Source organism: Ischnura elegans, chromosome 2, assembly GCF_921293095.1.
Source record: "Ischnura elegans chromosome 2, ioIscEleg1.1, whole genome shotgun sequence".
Lineage (NCBI taxonomy): Eukaryota > Metazoa > Arthropoda > Insecta > Odonata > Coenagrionidae > Ischnura > Ischnura elegans.
In genome coordinates, this window is record NC_060247.1 from 23,799,668 (window position 1) to 23,821,238 (window position 21,571).

Consider the following 21,571-nt stretch of genomic DNA (forward strand, 5'->3'; position numbering starts at 1 on the left):
GGTGTGAACAAAAGGAGTCTCTCATATGTGCCTCTCCTACTCCTACTTCACATTCAGAATTATCTGTCTCCTGTTTGGTATCTCCGCAATCAGTTGTTTTCATCCGGGCCATGTGGAACAAATAATTGTTGGGTGAATATTTTTCAGACACTCAAATTCATTCTTATTTTTCTTGTAAAATCCAGCCACCCTTCAATGGCATAATATACGTTTTTTGTATGTTTCCGTAGCTCTCACCAGATCATATGGATGCCAAATCTTGGTGACTTCCTATTTCCTTCTACCCATCCTCTTTACATATCTTCTACACTCACAAAATGGAGAGGTGCATGAAAACCTGCGGAGCCTATGGTTCATCAATTCCATTTAGTTTCACTCTGAATCAGGAATTGTGCACCCTGTCCAATAAAGACTTAATGTTTCTTAAGTCTTTTTTACCAAGACGTCACCAAAAATACAACAAAAACTGGTCAGGGAGTTTACAGGATATTTAAAATATGAATGCACTGCATTTTCATAACATGCGGAAAAGATTTGTCAAAAAACTGTGGGTAAAAGGGTAATTGTACTTGGTCATACCTTTTTTAGCAGTTTTCCCTGATTTCTGGACTAGAATTTCCTTTCCATCCACACAAATTTTCTGCTTAGCTTGGTCAGCAAGTACTTTTTCAACAGATTGGCTGAAAGGTCGAGTACGATACTTAAGTTTTATGTAAAGCATTATGTAAATATAATTTAGAAGCAGAGAGCAAAATATATTATAAACACACCGCACAGTGAAAATTTTCAAAATATTGGAACACATCACTCATCCCAGGGGCGCAGCTAGGAATTTAGGCAAGGGGGGGTTTCAGACGCAACTAATACTGGGGTGCTTGGGGTATTGCATACCCGCCAGGGTTAGCGGTAGGTGCGGAGGCCTTCTGCCGGAAAAAAATTAAGATAAATGGTGATTTTTACGGCCTTCTGAGGGATATTTTATTAATCCTCACACTATTCTATCAGCAATATTAAACCAATTAAGTAAAATAGATTTAACTTAAAAATTTCTGTGATCCCTGGGGGTGGGGAGTTTATCCCCCAAAACCCCCCTCGCTGCACCACTGACTCATCCATTTCCATAACTTGCCAATTAGGGTAAAGATCAAATAAAAGAAATATGAGATCTTCACACTGATGCCTAATAGAGAGAAGCAGGATTTCATAATGCAATACCATCATTCCACAATGCATTAATATAATATCCCTACCCTAATACTAAAGGCTACAATACTGCAGCCTAAGATGCTACAGGATAAATACAGTCAACATGGATTTACTTAGAGAGAGTCAACCTCTTCTGCCATTTTCCAGGATATGGACAGAATGCAGCATTCTAAAGATAGCATAAATGAAACCACAGCTTTATTCCTTGATTTTGCTAAAGCTTTTTATCATGAACTGGTAATCTTGTGCAAAAATTCCACAATTTTTTTTGCATAGAATTGTAAGGATAGGGAGTGTATTTCATTTTTCTTGTATTTTACTATTATTCAAATCGTCATATTCATGCAGTGTTTAATTAACAAATGTTCATTCAATGAAGACTTAAGAGTGAAGTAAAATATTGTATAAAATTCAATTGCGGACTATAGGAAAGGAAATTTTTCTCAATTTTTGTGTTTGATTTTTTTGATAATGTCATTCTGATAAGCTTTGTTTAATTATTTACGCTGCATTAGAAGTGTTAATCACATGTGTGTTCAGTGTATTTTACGCAATTGAGAGATCGAATTAAATCTGTGTCAAACGAAAATCTAATGTCGGAAGTTCTCTTTCTTTCAAACGCACCAGTCACCGAAAGGTCCCAAAATTCCCTTACCCATTTTTCTCCTGTTCTCCCTTTTACATCCCATCCAGGTGCTTCGGAATCTCCCATGCGTCCCACGCTTCACCCTATTTGCCCAAGCACCTCAAACCCTCCCACTTTTTCCCTTGAACGTACGACCTCACGTCACCCACCCCACCTCTCGGCTCGATTGCAAACCCTGTATTACACCATCACCTCACAAGAATAAAAAATGACATCCACTTCAAATGAATGCACTCAAAAATTGCAAAATGGAGCCAAAAGAAATGGGCATCAAATTGCCTGATAAATTGCAGCCTTAAGTGAAATAAATAAAAGACATCAATGTATTTTCATCAAAATTGAAAATATTCCTTCATAGTAAGCTATTTACTCCACCGACGAATATCCCCCAACAACACACATTTGGATATACATATGTATATATATTGTATTTTCATGGGTAACATACATATATATTTTTGTTATGTATTACATCTGTAGTACATATGTATTATTGAATGTATTTCCTTTGTATTCATACATATGTAAAAGTGGCACATGTTACACGATAAATACATTTGTATTTTTTGTGTATTTTTGAAATTTGGATACTTATGTAAATGTGGTCAAAAATACACAAAAATACAAATGTATTTATCGTGTAACACGCACCACTTTTACATATGTATGAATACAGAGGAAATACATATGTAAATGTGGTCAAAAATACACAAAATATACATTATGTATATTTCCTGTAATACTTGGGAGGTAGATTTTCGTGGCGTCTTGCGAAATGTTCATAAACATTTTTTCCAGAAATAATATGTTCACAGCAAACGCCAGATTTCCCTATTTTAATGATCATTCATCCATTCGAATTTATACCCAGAAAGCTTAAAAATAAATCATATACTAGTCGATATGAGCAAGGGTAGTAAAGATGGCGGCTATTTATGTTAATTTGTAAATGCATGCGAAATACAGACGTATTACATATGTAAAATTCAGTTTCTATCCGCGAAATATACACATGGAAAAATGGTTCACAATACATGAAAAATACAAAACATAGTACTTGCACAGATCAAAAGTAAAAGCGAAGTTTAATTTTTTAAACAATATTTTAATGTAACTGTTTAGACAAAAAATTAAATTCTCAATTCCGCGGCTCACTGTCGCTAGGGAAGTGAGTGGGAGCGTGGGAGTGATGCAGTTATAATCTCGTTGACAGTAAACCTCGGCATTTCGTTCGAGACTACGAGAACGTGCTGTTGGAGGAACTCCGGCATCTAAGCTAATAAACAAAAGGAAATCCGTTATTAACTAGCTACTGATGTATAGTTAATTTTATATTTGTTTGTATTATTATACTTATTGGAAGAATTGACATAGTGTTTTAATCCTCAATAACGGGCGCGTGTGGATGGTGTGCTCAACCCGAAGCCATGGCTTGCTTGCAAGCATAGCAAAACATAGCTTGCAAGCTATGTTTTGCTGGAAATGTGCTTCAATCCCACACGTTATTGCGATTCGTGCAAGCCAGCTCCAGCAGTTTCCTGTCACTGGATTATTAAGGTAAGGTATGATTTATCTTTTATTGTATTGTACGCCTACATAGACTACATTAATTATGTTATTTGAGTATATTTGGATACAACTATTGGCGCAATGTGGTCAACACATTGCGCCAATAGAGGTAATTATTTTGTTTATGTTTGGCTATTGTTTTCCTTTTTTGTTGAGTTATGGGGCTTATTACGTAAGTCATAACTCCGGAGCTATGGAGCTATAAGAGTTATGATGGCTGCCATAGCTCAATTTGCGATTACAGTAGTCAAAATAACTCCGATAGGAGTTGCGAACTGGAGCTATCTCGGGGCTGGAATAACGCAGGCTTCTGACCCGTCCTTATGATAACTCCAGCCCGATTTCCTTCGGTTCTCAACTGTCATTTGTTGATTTCTGCCGTCGGAAGGTCGGAATCTGAAGGATTTGGCAATGGATGGCCCAATAAACATGTATATGGCGAAGGATGACGAGGGTGTTTGCGGAGTATACATATATGTAAGAAGAAGGAGGTATCTGACATTAGAAATGAGACAATTCCCACAATCCGATCGAATTAGATGAAGACCATTTTCGAATGTTTTTCAGAGTGTCGAAAAACACTTTTCAATATCTCTGCCGGTCTCTGGGACCCACACTACCCCTATGAAAAAATTGTATAAACCTGTTTCAAAATTTTATACAATTTATACAATTGCCATGGCAATGTATAAGATTGTATAAAATTTTGAAACAGGTTTATACAATTTTTTCATAGGGGTAAGGAAACGCAGAATATCACTAAGCGTGGAAAAACAGATTGAAGAGTTTTCATTATATCACTATGGGCGTGTGTAATGTTGAATCTTCTTATTCTGCGTCTGAGATATTCTGCGTTTCCTTGGTGTGGGTCCCAGAGACCGGCAGAGATATTGAAAAATGTGTTTCGACACTCTGAAAAACATTGGAAAATGGTCTTCATCTAATTCGATCGGATTGTGGGAAACCCTTATTCGTCTCATTTCTAATGTCAGATGCCTCCTTCTTACATACTCCGCAAACACCCTCATCATCCTTCCCCAATATATGTTTATTGGTCGATCCATTGCCTTATCTTTCAGATTCCGACAGCAGACATCAACAAATGACAGATGAGAAGCGAAGGAAATCGGGCTGGAGTTTTCATAAGGCATTTTTATTTTCATTATTGGTATTAAAAAAATATGTCGGTGTGCCTGCAAATATCTTCGTTCTTTGTAGGCATCTGTCAATCTCAGTAGCACATTTTTGTTAATTGTCGATGAAATATTAAGGTTTGTCACCCTACATTTTATTTATTGTTGCCTCCCCGTTTATTCCTTGGAATACGCCAAGGGCAAAGCTTCTGTGGTCACTCATAAAATTAGTGAGCACCACATACTGCTTCCTACTCATTTTCTCCGACCTTTGCCGGTATCTAAAATTGTATTCATTGCCATAATAGCAACATGGGCAGAGAATAGGTTTGGAGTCGACGATAAATGAATGACTGTATACAATGGATGACATATAACTGTATATGAATAAGCTTTAAAGTATAAACATTTCAACAATGTAGTTTATATTAATTATTTCACGTTAAATTACGAAATACAAGTTTGGGACTCCATTCCGAAATTCACGTTAAACCCGTCTGCTCAGAAACATTTACTATCGGATACCTAAGCTCCTATTGGTTGACTCATTTCTGGAGATTTGCTTTCCGAATTTTCCATAGCCACTGTAGCTCCGCATTCTTTCGGAGACTTCTCGTAACTCCTGCCGGTACGTAATAGGGTTGGAGCTACAAATCAAAACAAATCCGGGCGGAGTTACAGATAGCTCTAGCTCCGAGTAAAAGTTACGTAATAGGCCCCTATGTATCGAGGAGACTGGTGTCCATTGAAGTTATATGGTAAAACATAGTAACCCTGTCGATTTCTGAAACAACAATGCCTGTTCGCTGTCCGTTTGAAGTCTGTTCATAGCCTGTTGGAGATTAGTGAACAGAGTATAAACAGCCAACGAACAATCTCGGGTCACACACAAGTAGGAACAACTTACGAACAGCCTTCTAACAGTTTGTACTCTGTTTGCAGCTTGTTCCTTAACAGGCAGGCAACAAGCATTTCGGGAACAATAGTGAACAAGCTTTTAACAGGCAGGGGCCGGTTGGTAGTATGTTTCACCGAACAGGGAATGAACAGACAACAGTGAACAAACACTAAACACCCTATCGATTTACGAAAAAAATAATGCCTGTTCGCTGTCAGTTTGGAGCCTTTTGGAGATTTTGAGAACAGATTATGAACAACGTACGAACAATTGTTTTAAGTTTCGGAATTTGGACAACAATTTGGATTAATGCAAATTTAATTGAGTACAAGGAAGTTTAATTGAATCCAAAGAAAATATCATCTACTTAAACAGTAATTATATACACTTGAATTCATTATCACGATTACCATCAACCACGGATGACGGTTATTGAAGTGAGCACGCAAATTATATCAGCTATCTGCACGGCTTACGCACGTCAAATACTTTACTTCGCCAATTACAGGCAGGGGCCGTATGTTTCAGCCAAGGAGTATGTACTCTGTGGTTTCAGCGGACTGGGAACGAACAGACAACATAGTGAACGGACACTCAACAGGCAAGGGCCGGTTCATTGTCCGTTTCACGGTACAGGGTACGAACAGAGAACAGTGAACAGCTAGTGAACAGGTTCTCAACAAGGACGGAAAGATAGCATGGTGCTGCTACCTACCTATAGAAGATAGCAAACGCAAACAATGACGCCAATAACCGATACCGTTATCCGGACAGTTTACGATGGTTTACGAGCACATGGTCGACTGTGTTGTGGTGAAGTTGTTGGTTGCGGAGAAAACAGTTTTTATTTGAGTATTATTTAACCTGTGCTAAATGCCCGCAGTGACGACTTAAGTAATTCGTGCATCCATTCAGTGATAGTGAAAGTCGTGAAGTGATATTTGTTCTTGAGTGTGTTTATTTAATAATTTATTGTGTCTCTTAAGTTTTTGAGCAAGTACTGAGATTTGTATTGCATTTGTATTATGCGTATGTGCGTTACGTCGCCAATAAGAACCTACAAACCAGTGGCGGTTTGCCCATAAGGACTCTCGGACGCCGCCCCTCCCAAATATTTGAAAAAGTAAAAAAATAAATATCCATTAATTTATAATTATACATCTGATTAACCATAGCGTTTTTTCAGTCCCATACATCGAAAGTGTTGGAAAAACACGAAAAGAAATAGCGCGAGAAGTTCGTATTTGTAGCCGTGGGGCGCTGGCCAGAACGTCCCAATCCATCCCCATGCAGTTATATGGAGAGTGGTAGTGGTGGGGGCCGCTGGTGCTATGACGCGTCTAACGTTGTGTCTTATGGAAGTCTTGGGACGTCGTCCGAAAATGCGCAGAGCGACGAGTGAGTTGACATCGCTGCGCAGGCCGGCGGGCGTATAATCTGGCGTCTACTTGGTGCTGCCACAGAAAAGGGACCTACGGAATCAGAATGGTCACTGTACTGGGTGTAGTTATACGATTTTAATTTTTAATTACTGGTAGGTATTGCTACAGTAAATAAATTATCCCATTATGCTTGCGTTTTTTGGTGTTTGAATTCCAGAACACATCAAATCCAACCAGTTAAAGGCCGTATTGACGAAGGAAAACTATTCTCGAGTATTTGACACAGTTCTGTTATGATTACGAATTTCAAGAACCTTGAGGAAACTAATATTATAATATTTAGGCCTTAACAATGTATTCATATCTTCCCGATGATTAGAAATGCGGTACCTATTTTTCAGATAAATTTATCAAAAGACCTGCAGTATTAGGAAAAATCAGTTAACATTCCCCACTGATTTATAATTTAAGAAATAGTTGCGTGCGTGATAGGGTGAAGGATTATATATGATTTAAATCGTTAAGCGCGACTTTAAATAGAGTCATTCAATTAATGTCATGAAGTGCCGCATACAATGCACCTTTTGTGTGTAGGTTCATCATTTTTCTAGCCGTCCTTGTTGTATTAGTTCATGTTCACCTAATTCCTCAGCGGCAGAGCGGTAGCTGTCTGACGGAAAATGCCCACTTATGTCTGATTTAAGTGGCCTCGAAGAGTTCATATCAGTGCGGAAATCCTTACAGCTCCCATCTGTGGCTCAGTCAAGTCGTCTACTTTTACGATCTAGAACTTATTTTATATTATATCATGGCAATGATTTCGAAGACACAGTTAATCCAAATGCGATCCGTTGGCGCCTCGTGTGTTTACCACGTATGAATCTTAGACTCAAGGAGATGGTCCGTGACGTCCTTTGTTTGCTTGAATGCCTTTGCTGACCTTAAATTCGTCCCTCAGCTGAATCAGCATTAGTGGACCACGACTTCTATCTCCCTTGAGTCGTCCTTATAGTAACGGCAAGACTCTCGGAAAGAACGGAGTGAAATGAGTTCAGACATCATTTTCGAGGAGTTAATTGTGCGTAGTTGCCGATTAAGAAGTTTCTTAGTGCTGTGTGTACATTCAAGAAGACAATTTTGAATTAATCAACAGTGCTCGTTTTTTTAAGGGAAATATAGGGAAAAATTGTCCCAATTCTGTGTCCAGGATCCTTGTTCTTTTTGGTCGTATTTTTCGTCGGCCTATTTTGTGTCGTCCCTTGTTTATTTATAGACTAGTGCCCTTGCCATGTGTTCAATCAGAAAGAAATTGTTGTCCAGCGCTGATTTCAACGAACGTGTAATTGATCACTTTGCTGGACAAAATGAAAGAAGGATGGACTTTTGCAATATATATCTAAAGGCCTGTGAGTATTTCATATTTTGTTAAAAATGTGTGAGAAATGTTTAATTGTTGATTTCAAATTATACTGTATTCAAGAAGCAACGCGAACACCGCCATCAAAGTTTACATCTGCAATAGCAAAGCGCACGCATTCTAGTAGTGTTTGTTGCCTAGTGGAAGTCAGTGACACTCTCCTCCCTCCTCAGGTGTTACAAGTGTCATTGCTACCTAAATCATTGCAAATGTTGTATAGATTTGACAAATAACGCATTATGATTGCAAAATGAACAACAGAAGTGTATTGCGGGCATATCCGCACGAAGAATGTAGACGCTAAAACCTAAAGTTACGTATTTTCGTTTGTATTTGCAAAATATCGCAGCAAATATATTTTTATTCTTCAAGATCATTGATCAGTATCATCGAGAGTCCGGACTAAGCCGATCCGTATGACCGAGAGTCTACTGCATATAGTATTTATTAATCAATCTTTATTAGGAAAACTAGATATTTTTGTTGAAAAAAACGGAACGTATGGTATCACAGAATTTAATTCCTAGATTGCCGTAAAAACTTAATAAAATACACGAAATATTAAAAAATTATGACCCCCCGGTGGAGTGCGCCCCCCCTAGCATTTAACTCACGAGCCGCCACTGCTACAAACATTGTCAGAGGACTGTCTTTCTTGTAGGTTTGTTTGTGAGAAGTGAAATCATGGTGTTCATAAATATTCTTTAAAGGCGTGTTTCTCTTTTAATATCACACGTATTACATTGGCATAGTGCAGAATCCGAGTTGTATTAATTTAAGGAAGTACATATTTCTTTGATGAAGGCATGTGAAATATTTGTTGGTGTAGTGGTTTTTCTGTTGATGATGACAAAGCTTGCTTTTCTACAACTATTCAAGATTTTTGTAACTAATGGAATATGTGGAAAAGCACAATAAAAGTTTTTCTTACAATCATTCAAATGAATTTCAACTTTTAATTCTATTTAAACATAAATTATCTCTTGTCTATTATGTCCAACTTAGCAACAGCGAACGGTTAAGGAACAAAGTATGCGCATAGGGAGAGAACAGACAAATAACCGTCTTCTCACATTCTCACAGACGTGAAACAGACAAGGCGTTCCAATTTACATTCTACGAACAGTCGCCTGCCTGTTCTCTCTTGGTCAAGGAACAGGGAACAAACAACCTAAGAAAACAGGCAATGAACTGACAGCGCACAGTCCCCTGCCTGTTCATTGTCTGTGGTCCAACAGGTAAGGAACAGAGAATGCCGCTTTCTTAACAGGGAGGGAACAGACAAGTAACCCTTTTCTCACAGACAAGGAACAGACAAGGCGTTCCAATTTACATTCTACGAACAGTCGCCTGCCTGTTCTCTCTTAGTCTGGGAACAGGGAACGAACAGCCAACTGACAGACAATGAACAGACTTTATTGTTACAGAAATCGACAGGGAACGTCAATCTTGTACGTATAAATTAATAGATTATGCGTCGTATAGTAATTCCGTGCTTCGCGGCTGAAGATACATTTTTTCTTCTCTTAATTAAGAGCAGACAAAATTGTTTAAAGGAATGTTTTCGTTCACGTGTATGTTGTTTTATCGCTGTTTATTACCACAACCTACTGTATTGCAGTTCTTGCATTCCTAGTTATCCTATGCTTTAGTCATAACATCTTTGACCTTAGACTTATCAGCATAGCCTTGTCACTAATAGCATAGAGTAAGTATATACTTACTCTATGCTAATAGATTCCTCGAGGTTCCGAGCGGTTTTGCCCTCTACTTCTAATTATTTAACGAACAAGAAGAAGTATTGGTCGTGTAATATTATAATATCGGTTCCCTCAAAGCAAAATGTAATATTTCTTTCATCTTGAAATGCAGTCAATCAAGGTGCATTTCGTCATTATTATTAACACAAGATAAATACGTAACTTTCATGCGAAAGTTTGTCATTATATGTAAGAAAAAGGTGCGTACGGGCCAAATTAATTAATTATAATTTTCTTTTCATGCTCTTTCGCGCATACCCAGCAGGCGACGATGTAAATAGCTTGGCCTGGACAAGAGGAGAATGGATTACGGAAAAGACGACGAAGCAAAGCCAGAAGACCAGGTGGAATTGTTAATACCGAGGTAAGCTTTGAGGGAAATTTTTTTTTTAACCATAATGGAGAGGTTTCTTAAAGTTAAGCCTGAAATTATCTATTATGTATGAAATTTATTTGTTTGAAAATTTGATATCACAAGTTTATATTTTTTCTGTGTGAGTCATCCGCTACTAAATCATGGTACTAATATGTTAGTATCATGTACTAAATAAGCATACCAATGGATTCACGTTTTCCTAGTTAATTTATATTTAAAAGTAGTCATATGATCTTTTCTCATATTTCTCATTCTTCTTAAGAGAAAGGCTATTAATTTTGTAAAATGAAAGCATTTCCCCAAAATATATGATTTCTCAAAGGACAAGGTCAAATCTGTGCTAGCTGGGACCTCGACACAATTGGTAAATGAAAAAATTTAAAACTTATGTTTGGAATCTAGCAGAGAAGCCAAACTTTCATTTGCATTCAGAATACAGAATTAGTACTAAAATTACAGACTTCACAGAATACTGACTGCCTATATGAATTGAAAAAAAAATTGTAAGGACTTGAGCTCCTATTCAGATCTTACAAAAAGATATATTTTTGCATGACTTTTAAACTTGACTTCTTCTTTTCTCCTTTCAGGAAGTGGCTAATGGTGCAGAGTTGGTTTCCTGAATTCAGGTTTCTTCTTGTGCAATGTGTTACGACACTTGTTCCGTGGTAACATTTTTTTCTATTTTCCAACTCAAACCATTGTTTGTACTTGATTTATCTTTGTGCCATTTGTTTTAACTAAGTTTCACCTACTGTTTGCTGGCCCTTAATGCTTGTTAGCAATATTCATGACCACACTTGTTATTTGTGTGTATTATTTTATTTTTCTCTTTGAATAAATGTTTTATTATCTGTATGTTCTGGTTTCCTTATTCATCCGTTCGATCCATATTGATATTAAGTGGATGTGGGTCAGAAAATCAATATGTATAATTCGTGTACGAGGGCCTGCAGATACATATGTATATTACATGTAAGGATATTCAGATTTCCAATTTGTAATACGCATGTATACATACATCCTGAGGGAATTTTGAGCCACTTTTACGTGAAATATACAGACGTAATACGATTGTATTCCATTGTATACATATGTATAATTCATGTATGGGTATTCAGATTTCCAATTTGTAATACGCACGAATACATACATCCATAGGGACTTTTGAACCACTTCTACGTGAAATATACCGATGTAATACGATCGTATTCCATCTTATACATATGTATTTGGTCACGTATTTTTTGTGTATTATTGATGTAATACAGATGTAATACAAATGCCGTGTTATCTGGGTCTCAATCATTGTGCTACCACACTTGAGTGTATACACATGGTTTATTTAGTTTTTATGTAATTATGTTTCATGCATATTCATATATGCTCAATGTTCTGCTCTTGTTCTTCTTTATAACCCAGATCTTTGGGCAAATAAAGTTTATTATTATTGCCACCTCTAAATAATATAATACCCTATCAACAAAACAAAGCCTCAGTTAAGCTGTTCATCCACAAAAAATGTGAGGGAGAAGCAATCTTAGGTGTACCAACAGCATATGAACAATAGATGCATCACCCACATATTCTCCCCAGAAAAAAATTTCACCTAATGACCATGGTATGGGATTAAGTCCAACTTGTAAATAGCGATGAGAATATCAAATTTTAATTATTGGAAGTTCACTATAAGTCACTCAGAGTACTTGATAATTCTATCCTCATTCATAATACAAGTCAAAGTAATAGATAAATTAAGTGCTATTAGAAAAAAATAATATTAAAGAGGTTAAAAAAAACACACGGCTGGAGCTAAAAGTACTGTAAAGATATGAATTACTTTAGGTACCCACCAATTTATATACTCAATGTGAACTGCAGCACCTATGAATTTATTTGATTTTATTAGACCGTACTTGGCAAATTGTCTGATAACTATTTTTCTGTCAGTCTTATCTGGTATGCCTGCAAGAAAAATACTAATAGAATCAATTTTCAAAACATGAGAATTTTTTGACAAAGACATTATACTTATAAGCAAACATCATAATTTTTACCAAGAATGACGATGCTTTTACTAGGTTTTTTTTGAGAACTGGAGTCAACACTTCCACCACTAATATCAGCAGCAACATTGGTATCATTATGAAAACCACAAGATGCCAGATGTGGTTTGGTTTTGGAGTCAAGTAGCTCTTTATTCATCCCAAAATCTTTTAGTGATCTATTCTCACTTTTATTCTTCGATTTCATGCACTCAGCACCTTCTTGGGTATTAAATTTGTGGCTCACACTGTGTTTCTCACAATGACATGAAACAGATGAAGTACAAGACACTTCACTCAGAAAAGATTTTGAACCAGATGCAGAATTTTTTCCTGTAAATACAAAAATATAAATAAATATGACAGTGCTTGAAAAAATATAGGCAACAACTACTTTAAAAGAACCATTCAATCAATTTTACTTTTCATACCATCTCTACCTGAAGATGCTGCAAAAAGTGAAAATGGTTGCATATAAAAGAGGAAGCTTTCTTTATTTTTCATGTGAAGCCATGAATCGCTCCCAAACCATCTTGCCTAGTCTCTAATTATGCTCTAAAAAATAAGTTCCTCACATCTGCAGGTCAGGCTTACAATTAGTTCCTATTTTATTTAGCACCACACAACCAAGTCTCTGGGCAAAGGAAACACCCACAGGAAGGAAAACAGCAACTTAGAAAACTAATCACATACATGTTATGTATTGGTTTTATTCCACAGTTTCTTTACACATATTTAACTGCCAACATCAGGGTTGCTACTTATAGTAGTGTAAGTGATAGACCCTCTTATATTTATTCTGCATTTCAAGGTTATAGGGTATCATACTGTTATATTTCCTTGAGTAAGAACAATTTTATGGAAAAGCATGCCATTTAACATAGACCAACCAGAAATTGAGTAGCTCAAAATTTGATAAAACTTCAAGCACTCTGGAAATAAATCTACATTTGAGAGCCCTCTCTCAAATTGCTTGTTTTCAATGTACTAAAAATATTGGGCAAATCTACTGATTTTCCAATACCAAGACAGCTGCTAGATTTCCAAACTTTGATGCATGGATTCCGACAAGAAAATATTAAATTAGTCAAACTGGAACCATCTGTAGTAATATTAATGCAAGTTAGGAATCACCAAATACCTCAAATAATGAACTTTTCACACTATTCGACATTCAATGACACCAAGTTATCAATTATTCGAATTTCATATTCACAGCACAGATCGTCCGCAATTCAATTTAAATCCGTTGACAATGGTTGAGTCTTACATGTAGATTTACACGTTTGGTCCGATTAATTCTTTAATAATTATTTGAAGAAAACTTATCATTGAAAATAAGCATTCGATCAAGCATTACAATACGTATAATCCTGGTGACTCCACATGAACAAAACTAAGAAGAATGTATGTAAACCTTCAGATGCACACACGAAGGCTGTTCCTTTTCTGACTTCCTTCTGCATGATCAAATTTACGTTTTACATACATATTCTTATTTTAAATTTATTGTAAATTTAAATTTAATTTTAGGTTTTCAAAGAATGCAGCAAAGCAATACTAATAATATAACTTTCAATAAGCATAAAATAAGAAAAAACAAAAGCATTGCAGAGCTTCATGCATGCAAGTTTGATGTAATCGTGGGTGACAGTTGCATGAGGATTTGGGAGCCGTATTGAAGTAGAATGACTTGAAAAGTGTTCAGCATTTTTTATTTTAATTTTCATTTGCATTTAAATTTGGTGGGAAATGCAAATTCAGTATTCTGTAATGCAGTATATTCGAGTGAGGTACATATTTGGAAAAAAATTAAGTATTCGTAACCGACATTTGAATTCGAGAAAAATGCTATTCGACCCATCTCTAATTGAAACGCACCATGAAGTGAATTAAGTTCTTCAATTGAACTTTCAAAATCTCTTCATTTACGATGGATATGTTCCACCATATTATACCTGAAACTGCCAGTTTCAAACTGTAACTCTACAGCCAGTTAACTTTGATAATCTTACCTTGTAAAAAGTCTTTCAATAATGACACATTCACATGAATCTAGACAAGTCATTTCAATTCAATAAACAAACACTGTATCTTATTCATGCAAAAATAAGTATATGTAATAATAATTCGTTCAAAGAAATGATTCGGCCCATTTTACAGCATTATGAAAACATGTACATCAACAGATAGAATTCTTCTATCTCACTTTCCATATTCTAGTCTATTGTTCCTCGGGTCTAATGAACAGAGAATAACAACACGGATATGCATATTAATGGCATTCCATGCCATACCAGACAATTTGATTTGTTGTAGAGTGTCTATCAGATAGATAATCCTTCATCACTGCCCTTCTGCCAGCTTGCTCAAAGACTGAATTCCACCATTACTCCTCTGTGGTGAATAGCCACTGGCATTCAAATTAATTAAAGGCATGTGGAAAATTTCAATAGACATAGAAATGCTGGCAATAAAAATCTTTCAGTTTATCTTCCCCATTCCATCCACTCTCAACAATCAGTCATTACAGAAAGGACTTCCAACCTCAAAAACATTCACTGCAAAATTCCAGAACCTCTCAAGAGACCAGAAAGAGACATTTCCAATTCTCTTTCATAATTTCCTTCAGCCATTCCCATGTATGTGGTGTTCAATAAAGGTGATTTATCACCACCTATTCAAACAACAAATACCATATTCCTCCGACTATAGTCCCCCCCTAATGTTTAGGCTTGAGTTTCGGGGAAAAAATTTAAAAAATGGGTTTGAATATAGTCCCCCCCTTAACCCTTTCGCTGCTGTTCGATCCCCGAAAAACTTCTCCTCACATGCGGCGAAAAGGCTAAAATGCATTTCGTGGGCCTATGGAGCAGGTACTTCAATAATGGGCGTCATACACCATCCAAAGGGTCACAAATCCGGGACCCTTTCCTCGATGAGCTCACCCACGCAGGACCTTCTCATGGACCCTACCAGTGGGTGGCCTCCCTCCCAAAAAAAGACCGATCTGACGGCAATTTGAAAATCAACCAATCAATCCGATCATCAAAAAATGATTGTTTGCATCGCACTCCTGCCAATCAAGCAATCAAGTACGTCTTTGAACCGTGTTTCTGCGATGAAAAATAACGATTTTTTTAACTTTGCTAAAAATGTGGCTGCAGACCACCGGAAAATGGCCATCTTAGCAAAGTTACTAGGTATGTTCACAGCAGTGAAAGGGTTAACTTTTATGAAGGGCATTTTTGGAAAAAAGTAGGGACTATATTCAGACATATACAGTACATACATGGCTTTTTTAGTTGAAATTCAGTCCCCAAATATGATGCACTCATTTTACAAGAGATGCATGGTGCATAACAGATGTGCCATACTCCTTATCATGATCAAAAGCAGAATTTCATAATTTAACTGGAAAAAATAAGCTCAAAATTAGAAGAAATATCACTACTAATGGTAGAAACATAAATTTTCTCCCAGAATAGGATATTTTTGAACTAGTCAATATTCCATTGAGCTTCCTATTGGGCCCAGCTTCAGTTAGAAAGAATCGCGAATGAAATAAGGACATGAAACATTGGCTGAGCCATTCAAGAGTGGGAAACCACTTTGATTCTCTGACAAGGCATGAAAATTTCTGAAATTTCTATGATGGTGAACACATTTTACCTGGCTCCCCTCAAAAATAGACAACATATTATCAAGGTATGAACATTTCTGAAATTTCCCTGCTGGTGAACATACTTTACCTGACTTCCCCTAAAAATAGCCATCATATTATCCAAGGGGTTTGAAAGATTTCTCTGACTGAGAATTTCCATTACCACTTAGTGTACTTGTTTGTGTTCACTGGTGATGAACTCTACCACTGGCAATTGAAATACGTATTTATTGTCAACAGATACTTTTTGCAACTGAAATAAAAACAAGTTCTTTACCTGATGTAACTTTCAGGCTCCTCATATATGCTTCCAAATGATTAGCATCCAGTGAGTGAAGTAGCTTTCCAGTATTGTCGACACAATCAAAGTCACAGAACTTGCAGTAAAAATCATTTGTGGAAAGAGGTTCATTTTCCTTTTTCTTGGAAGCTGCAAATGTGATGGACATATGGTGAATACCACCAAGAGTACTTAAGGTTTCTTTGAAAACATCTCTACTTGTACATGGATCAAGAGCAAGAATATAAAAAAATCATGCAATAACTCCATGGCAGTGAAATATATTTCCTACATGCACAAGACAGTCCTATGAAAGGAATAAAACATACCTATAGAATATTCTTCGCAAACTCACATTGGGAGTGGAATCTAAATACATACATACATAAGTACAAATGCACTATTTCATGTTTTCTGTGATGGTGACTTAAACTCATAGAGCTAAATCATGCCAACATTAGAAGAAATGATAACTAACAATAAAAAGGGAAGAAAGTTGTTTTTAAGTGGTGTATACATTTTAAATTTTGACTAGGACGTAAACACTACTAAAACAATGCATTGCACTTACCTTCAGTCATAGAGCTGATTACATCAACTAGCTACATACATATTTCATTGACTTTGACTAAAAGCATGTATCACTAAAAACAGGATTTTCAATCAAACTGCTTTCGGATTTCAGTAGAAGCAAGAATGAAGTAAGTGAAAAAGAACTATAGTAAAACCCCTTTATACAGAACCACTAAGCAGTGATATTCTACAAAAACCTCTTTAATACTAAATCATAGCCCCAGTCCATTCTTATGTGTAATACATACAGAGTAACCTCTTGCATTAACCTCTTCAACAACGAAACCATCCAATGACATAATTTGAACCTGGCTCCAGCTAAGAAATTGAGTGCTTCAGCGCTGACTGTAGCAAAATTTATCCCACAAAAGTAATAATGAAGGGTTGCATCATCTGAAGATGACAGCAAGGCCTGTGAAGAAATGCTGTTACACTAAGACAATCTAATGCAAAGGAATCCTCAAATTCTGATCCCAGGCATACTTAGTCAAACATATCAACCAGGAGTAGGAAATATCAGAATAAATCATTTTGAACATTTGTAAGGGAAAGGAGTGGGGATATCTGAGTAATCCATCCTTTCGCAGGAAGCTAATTCGGTCAGGAATATGGAGCACCTAAATTGCGACGGAATTGAGTGTGGCAGAAAAGTTTTTCTATAATTTTGTCACCCAGGTCACATAAACCCTAGGAAGATGGGCCCATAAAAATTCAAGTTTGAAGACTTGTTTTCCCAGATGCCAGCGATTAATGGAAATAAAAAGCACATAAAACAAAGCACCATTTCTTCACCTATCTTAATAATTAACTAAAGTTAGGATCCCCTGAGTACTCTAATCATTAGAAGTTGTCAACCAGAGGAGTGCATGGAAAAAATGTAATTTGTGCCATTTTAAATTTTGTTTCAGAGCAAAGGTATGGAAAGTCAGGGGTTTAAGAATTTTCCTCCACATAATTTTCTATCCCTCACCCATAGTGTAATACAGTCGGATCCGGATTTAACGTCTTCGCATTTAACGTTTTTCCGCATTTAGCGTTTATTTTTTTGGGTCCCGATTCATTCCCTATTAGGACAATGTAAAAATTATCCGTATTTAGTGTTTCCGCATTTTGCGTTTTTCCGCATTTATGGTCGTAAAAATTTGTCCCGCTCAAGATTTTTTTGGCCGATTTAACGTTTTTTTATGACGGTTCATCCAAATCTTTGAATTTATGCTCATCAACAAGAACAGTCTCATGAAAGTTTACCAAGAGTCGATAGAATCTACCGGGGAACGCTTCTTCAACTGCTTTCTTCCGCGAGCGCAGCGCTGCGACCTTCAACTCGCAAGCTGGGTGATTTGTCTTCTCGTAATGTTTCGCTCCCCTGCTGATCCAAACACCAGGCACTTTTTGTATCAGATCCGATCTAATGGAGCAAAGTCATCCCTTAATAACCTCGAACTACCTTTTCCTTCACTTCTTGAACTTGACTTCGATGATACGTGACGACTGATGACACGAGTTATCCTCCGATGGCCGCTACAATAATGGTTTTCTCGTTATGTTTTCAATTGATGGCTTATGCCCCTTTCAACTCTACTACCTACGGGCAGTCGATTATTAGCCCAATATTTTTTCAGTCGGCTACTTTCTCTGTTCAAAAGAGGAGGCCCAATATCAATTGCGCAGTTCACTAGAAGATTCTTTCTATAATCCATTCCAAGGTCAGTTTCCACGGAGGAACAGCGAAAGAACAGATGAAGTGTTTCCCCTGTCATGACCGTGAGTGAGGGCATTCTTTCCCTACGGAACAACATTATTTTACATCGTAATTTAGATATCCCGGGGCCAATTTATCGACATGCGGCTGGTTGATATAGCTGTCGATTCAAAAATATTTATCTGGTGCTAATTAATGTCAAAAGAGAATGACAATCGGAGTTTTGACGAACTATCACGGTCCATGACTCTAAATAAATCGCTCATGCTGGAAAAAAAATCACCGCATACTCACGGTAGAATAGATGAGCGCGGAAAAATACGAAAATCCGGCAGGTATCCCTTGGTGGTTGACTTCGACATCATAACCCTGACGAAATTGCCAAACTCCAGAGGCACTGGCAATTTTTCGGATGAAATCCAGTTCTGTTGAAGATTAAACTTTTTCACTCAACAGAGTTTAGCTAATCGTCATTCAAGGTCCAACCAAATTTTATTAAAACTTGCCGAGAAACAAGGCGAGTCGGAGTCAAGGTGATCAGCGCGCCGCGTAAGCAACTTCTCCCGGCTCCATTTGACCTGCATAAGGCCGCGGATATATGACAACGAATCTGGTGTTACCATCGATTTGAATCACCATCGACTTGACGCATACTAAAATAAGATTCTACTTTTTTGGATGACCTCGAAATCCAAAATGTGCGCATAGGAGGCTTTTTAAAGGCTCCCTTGTTTCCCTTGTTTCGCCGAGGCAACAGAAAACGTTAAATTGGCAAAATTCCAGAAAACCTCCGTTTTACTAGATATTCGGTAGTTGAGAATTCGGGATTAGCGATCCTCTGCTGTCCCTTTATTTCACTAATTCCTCATGATTTTTCGAGTACCTACTTACACCTTTTCTTATTATATTAGAAATGCTTTAGCCACCTACAGGTCACTTTTACAGAAAAAATTCTAAATTTCATCGAGATCACTGAAATATGCATAAAAATGGAATCACTAATGTCCACATAATAATCCGTGTGGGAATGCTTTTGAGTTGATGTTTATTAGAATTTTCTTAAAATATTTCATTAAAACAATTGTCATCCTCTTATTACTCATTTTTACTACCCATTTTTTTAGCCGAATTCCGAATTTTTTGCTGCATTCAGCACCTTTTAGTTACTTAAAATAATATTTTTTATTCATAAAAAGCCATTCCAATCATTACAGACCCTAAAATCTGAAAAAAAAATGGCAGGTCCTCATTTAGTGTTTGTCCGCATTTAGTGTTTTAAATTTTGTCCCCCCTGAAAAACCTTAAATCAGGATTCTACTGTATTTCAGCGCTCTAACCCTTCATTCAGGAAGTGGCCAGGAATTTGTTTTTATTGGTGAATGCTGCTGTTACTGATGCAAGGGGTTCAACATATCATGAACATATGTGCTTGATTAGTTAATGCAGTCAAAATTAGTCATCCCTTCACAAAAAAAATGAAGTCCACTGTAGCTACTATATTTTTGACCCACCCCATCAATCTGCGAGAACTCTTTGCTCATCCTGCAACAATGCAACCCAAAAAAGCACCTCCAAGAGTCAAATCCTCTCACAACAAAGCTGCCATTTTCCCGACCCCATCGAATTCTTTATACAGAGGTTTTAACGTATTACCTGGTACACTGCACCTACAGTATTTATGTGAGTCACAGATAGGGAAAATTAAATCAGCTAAGATCAGGACTATTCCATTAACTATTGCCTTTTTTCAGTTATATTTTATTTGCCCCTGATAACAAGTTTTTACACTGAATATTTCAAATGAATGATTTTTCCTACCCACTGACATGGGAAATTAACACGTGCCATCAAAATTTTGGACAAATTATCTGCTTTGCCCTGAGCCTGCTTCACTTGGAGCCTGGAGGATTGCCACCCACAATAAATTTGATAACTAAAATGTGATTAAAGAAGAATGAGGGCATAAAAAAGTGAGCACATATGTGAAGTTTACTCATTAAATTCACACGAAACATAACTGACACACCCTGTACACATGCACATTCTTTGAATATTTATTGAAATTGACAGTTTAAAAAGTTATTTTTGAATATTTGATAGTACAAAATCATAAAGCTTCATACAAGACTCTGACAAGGTGACTATTTTTCTAAATTATACCACCTGCGCAGAGTCGGAGCCACTGGTATTGGGAGAGTCAACTACTTAATGGCATTGGACGATGGCAAGCAGGCATGCTGATAGTTCTTGAACAGTGATATAAGAATCACCCTCCTTAGAAGATTGAGAGCTGTATTCCTGAACCTGACTTAATCTCAAGTCCTCTGAAGTTGATGGTTTGAGGCGTCACTTCATGGAATTTACTCATGATGAATGAAAATTGAACTTGGTTTTTCAACATATATATTTATTTATTCACGACCGCTGTTTTGACGCACTGCGTCATCCTCAGGCGAGGAGTACAATGAAAGATCGTCTTACATACCTGACCATATAAACCAGAAGTAGTGGAGGGGGAATCAAGAGCCACGTGCTCTTTTAGTCTTTCTCTGAATTTCTGGCCAGTTTGTCCAATATACACTGCAGAACACTCGCACTTAAGTTTGTAAACACCACTTTTTTCTAGACTTGGGATGACGTCTTTGGGTTTTGAGAAAAAACTCCTTAGATTATAATTATAATAGAAGGCAGGTCTGATGTGATTTTTTGGGAGGGATTTGGTGGCTAGTAGGGACAAATTTCCCAAGTATAAAAATTTCCTCTATTTGTTTGCACTGTCACTTAGTGCAGGGGTTCCATAAATGGATTTAATGGCTATTTTTTGTATTTTCTTCCGATAAAGCTTATCAATCATGTCGGTTTTATAACCGTTGCTGATGGCTATTTGCTTAATGACGTTGAGTTCTTTTTGAATATTCAC

At 36.9% G+C, this 21,571-nt stretch overlaps 1 protein-coding gene across 7 annotated transcripts in view; it reads right to left on the minus strand.

The window, feature by feature from the left end:
• Window positions 1-21,571, minus strand: part of LOC124153480 (speckle targeted PIP5K1A-regulated poly(A) polymerase-like) — a 41,330-nt gene that overhangs the window by 14,963 nt on the left and 4,796 nt on the right. For all 7 annotated transcript variants that reach the window (XM_046526666.1, XM_046526665.1, XM_046526664.1 and 4 more), the window contains exons 3-6: window positions 16,374-16,526; window positions 12,445-12,765; window positions 12,241-12,352; window positions 580-680 (exon numbers count right to left, since the gene is read on the minus strand). In XM_046526666.1, coding sequence (XP_046382622.1) covers window positions 580-680; window positions 12,241-12,352; window positions 12,445-12,765; window positions 16,374-16,398 — 559 coding nt within the window. In that variant the 5' untranslated portion in view covers window positions 16,399-16,526. The remainder of the gene's footprint in view (window positions 1-579; window positions 681-12,240; window positions 12,353-12,444; window positions 12,766-16,373; window positions 16,527-21,571) is intronic.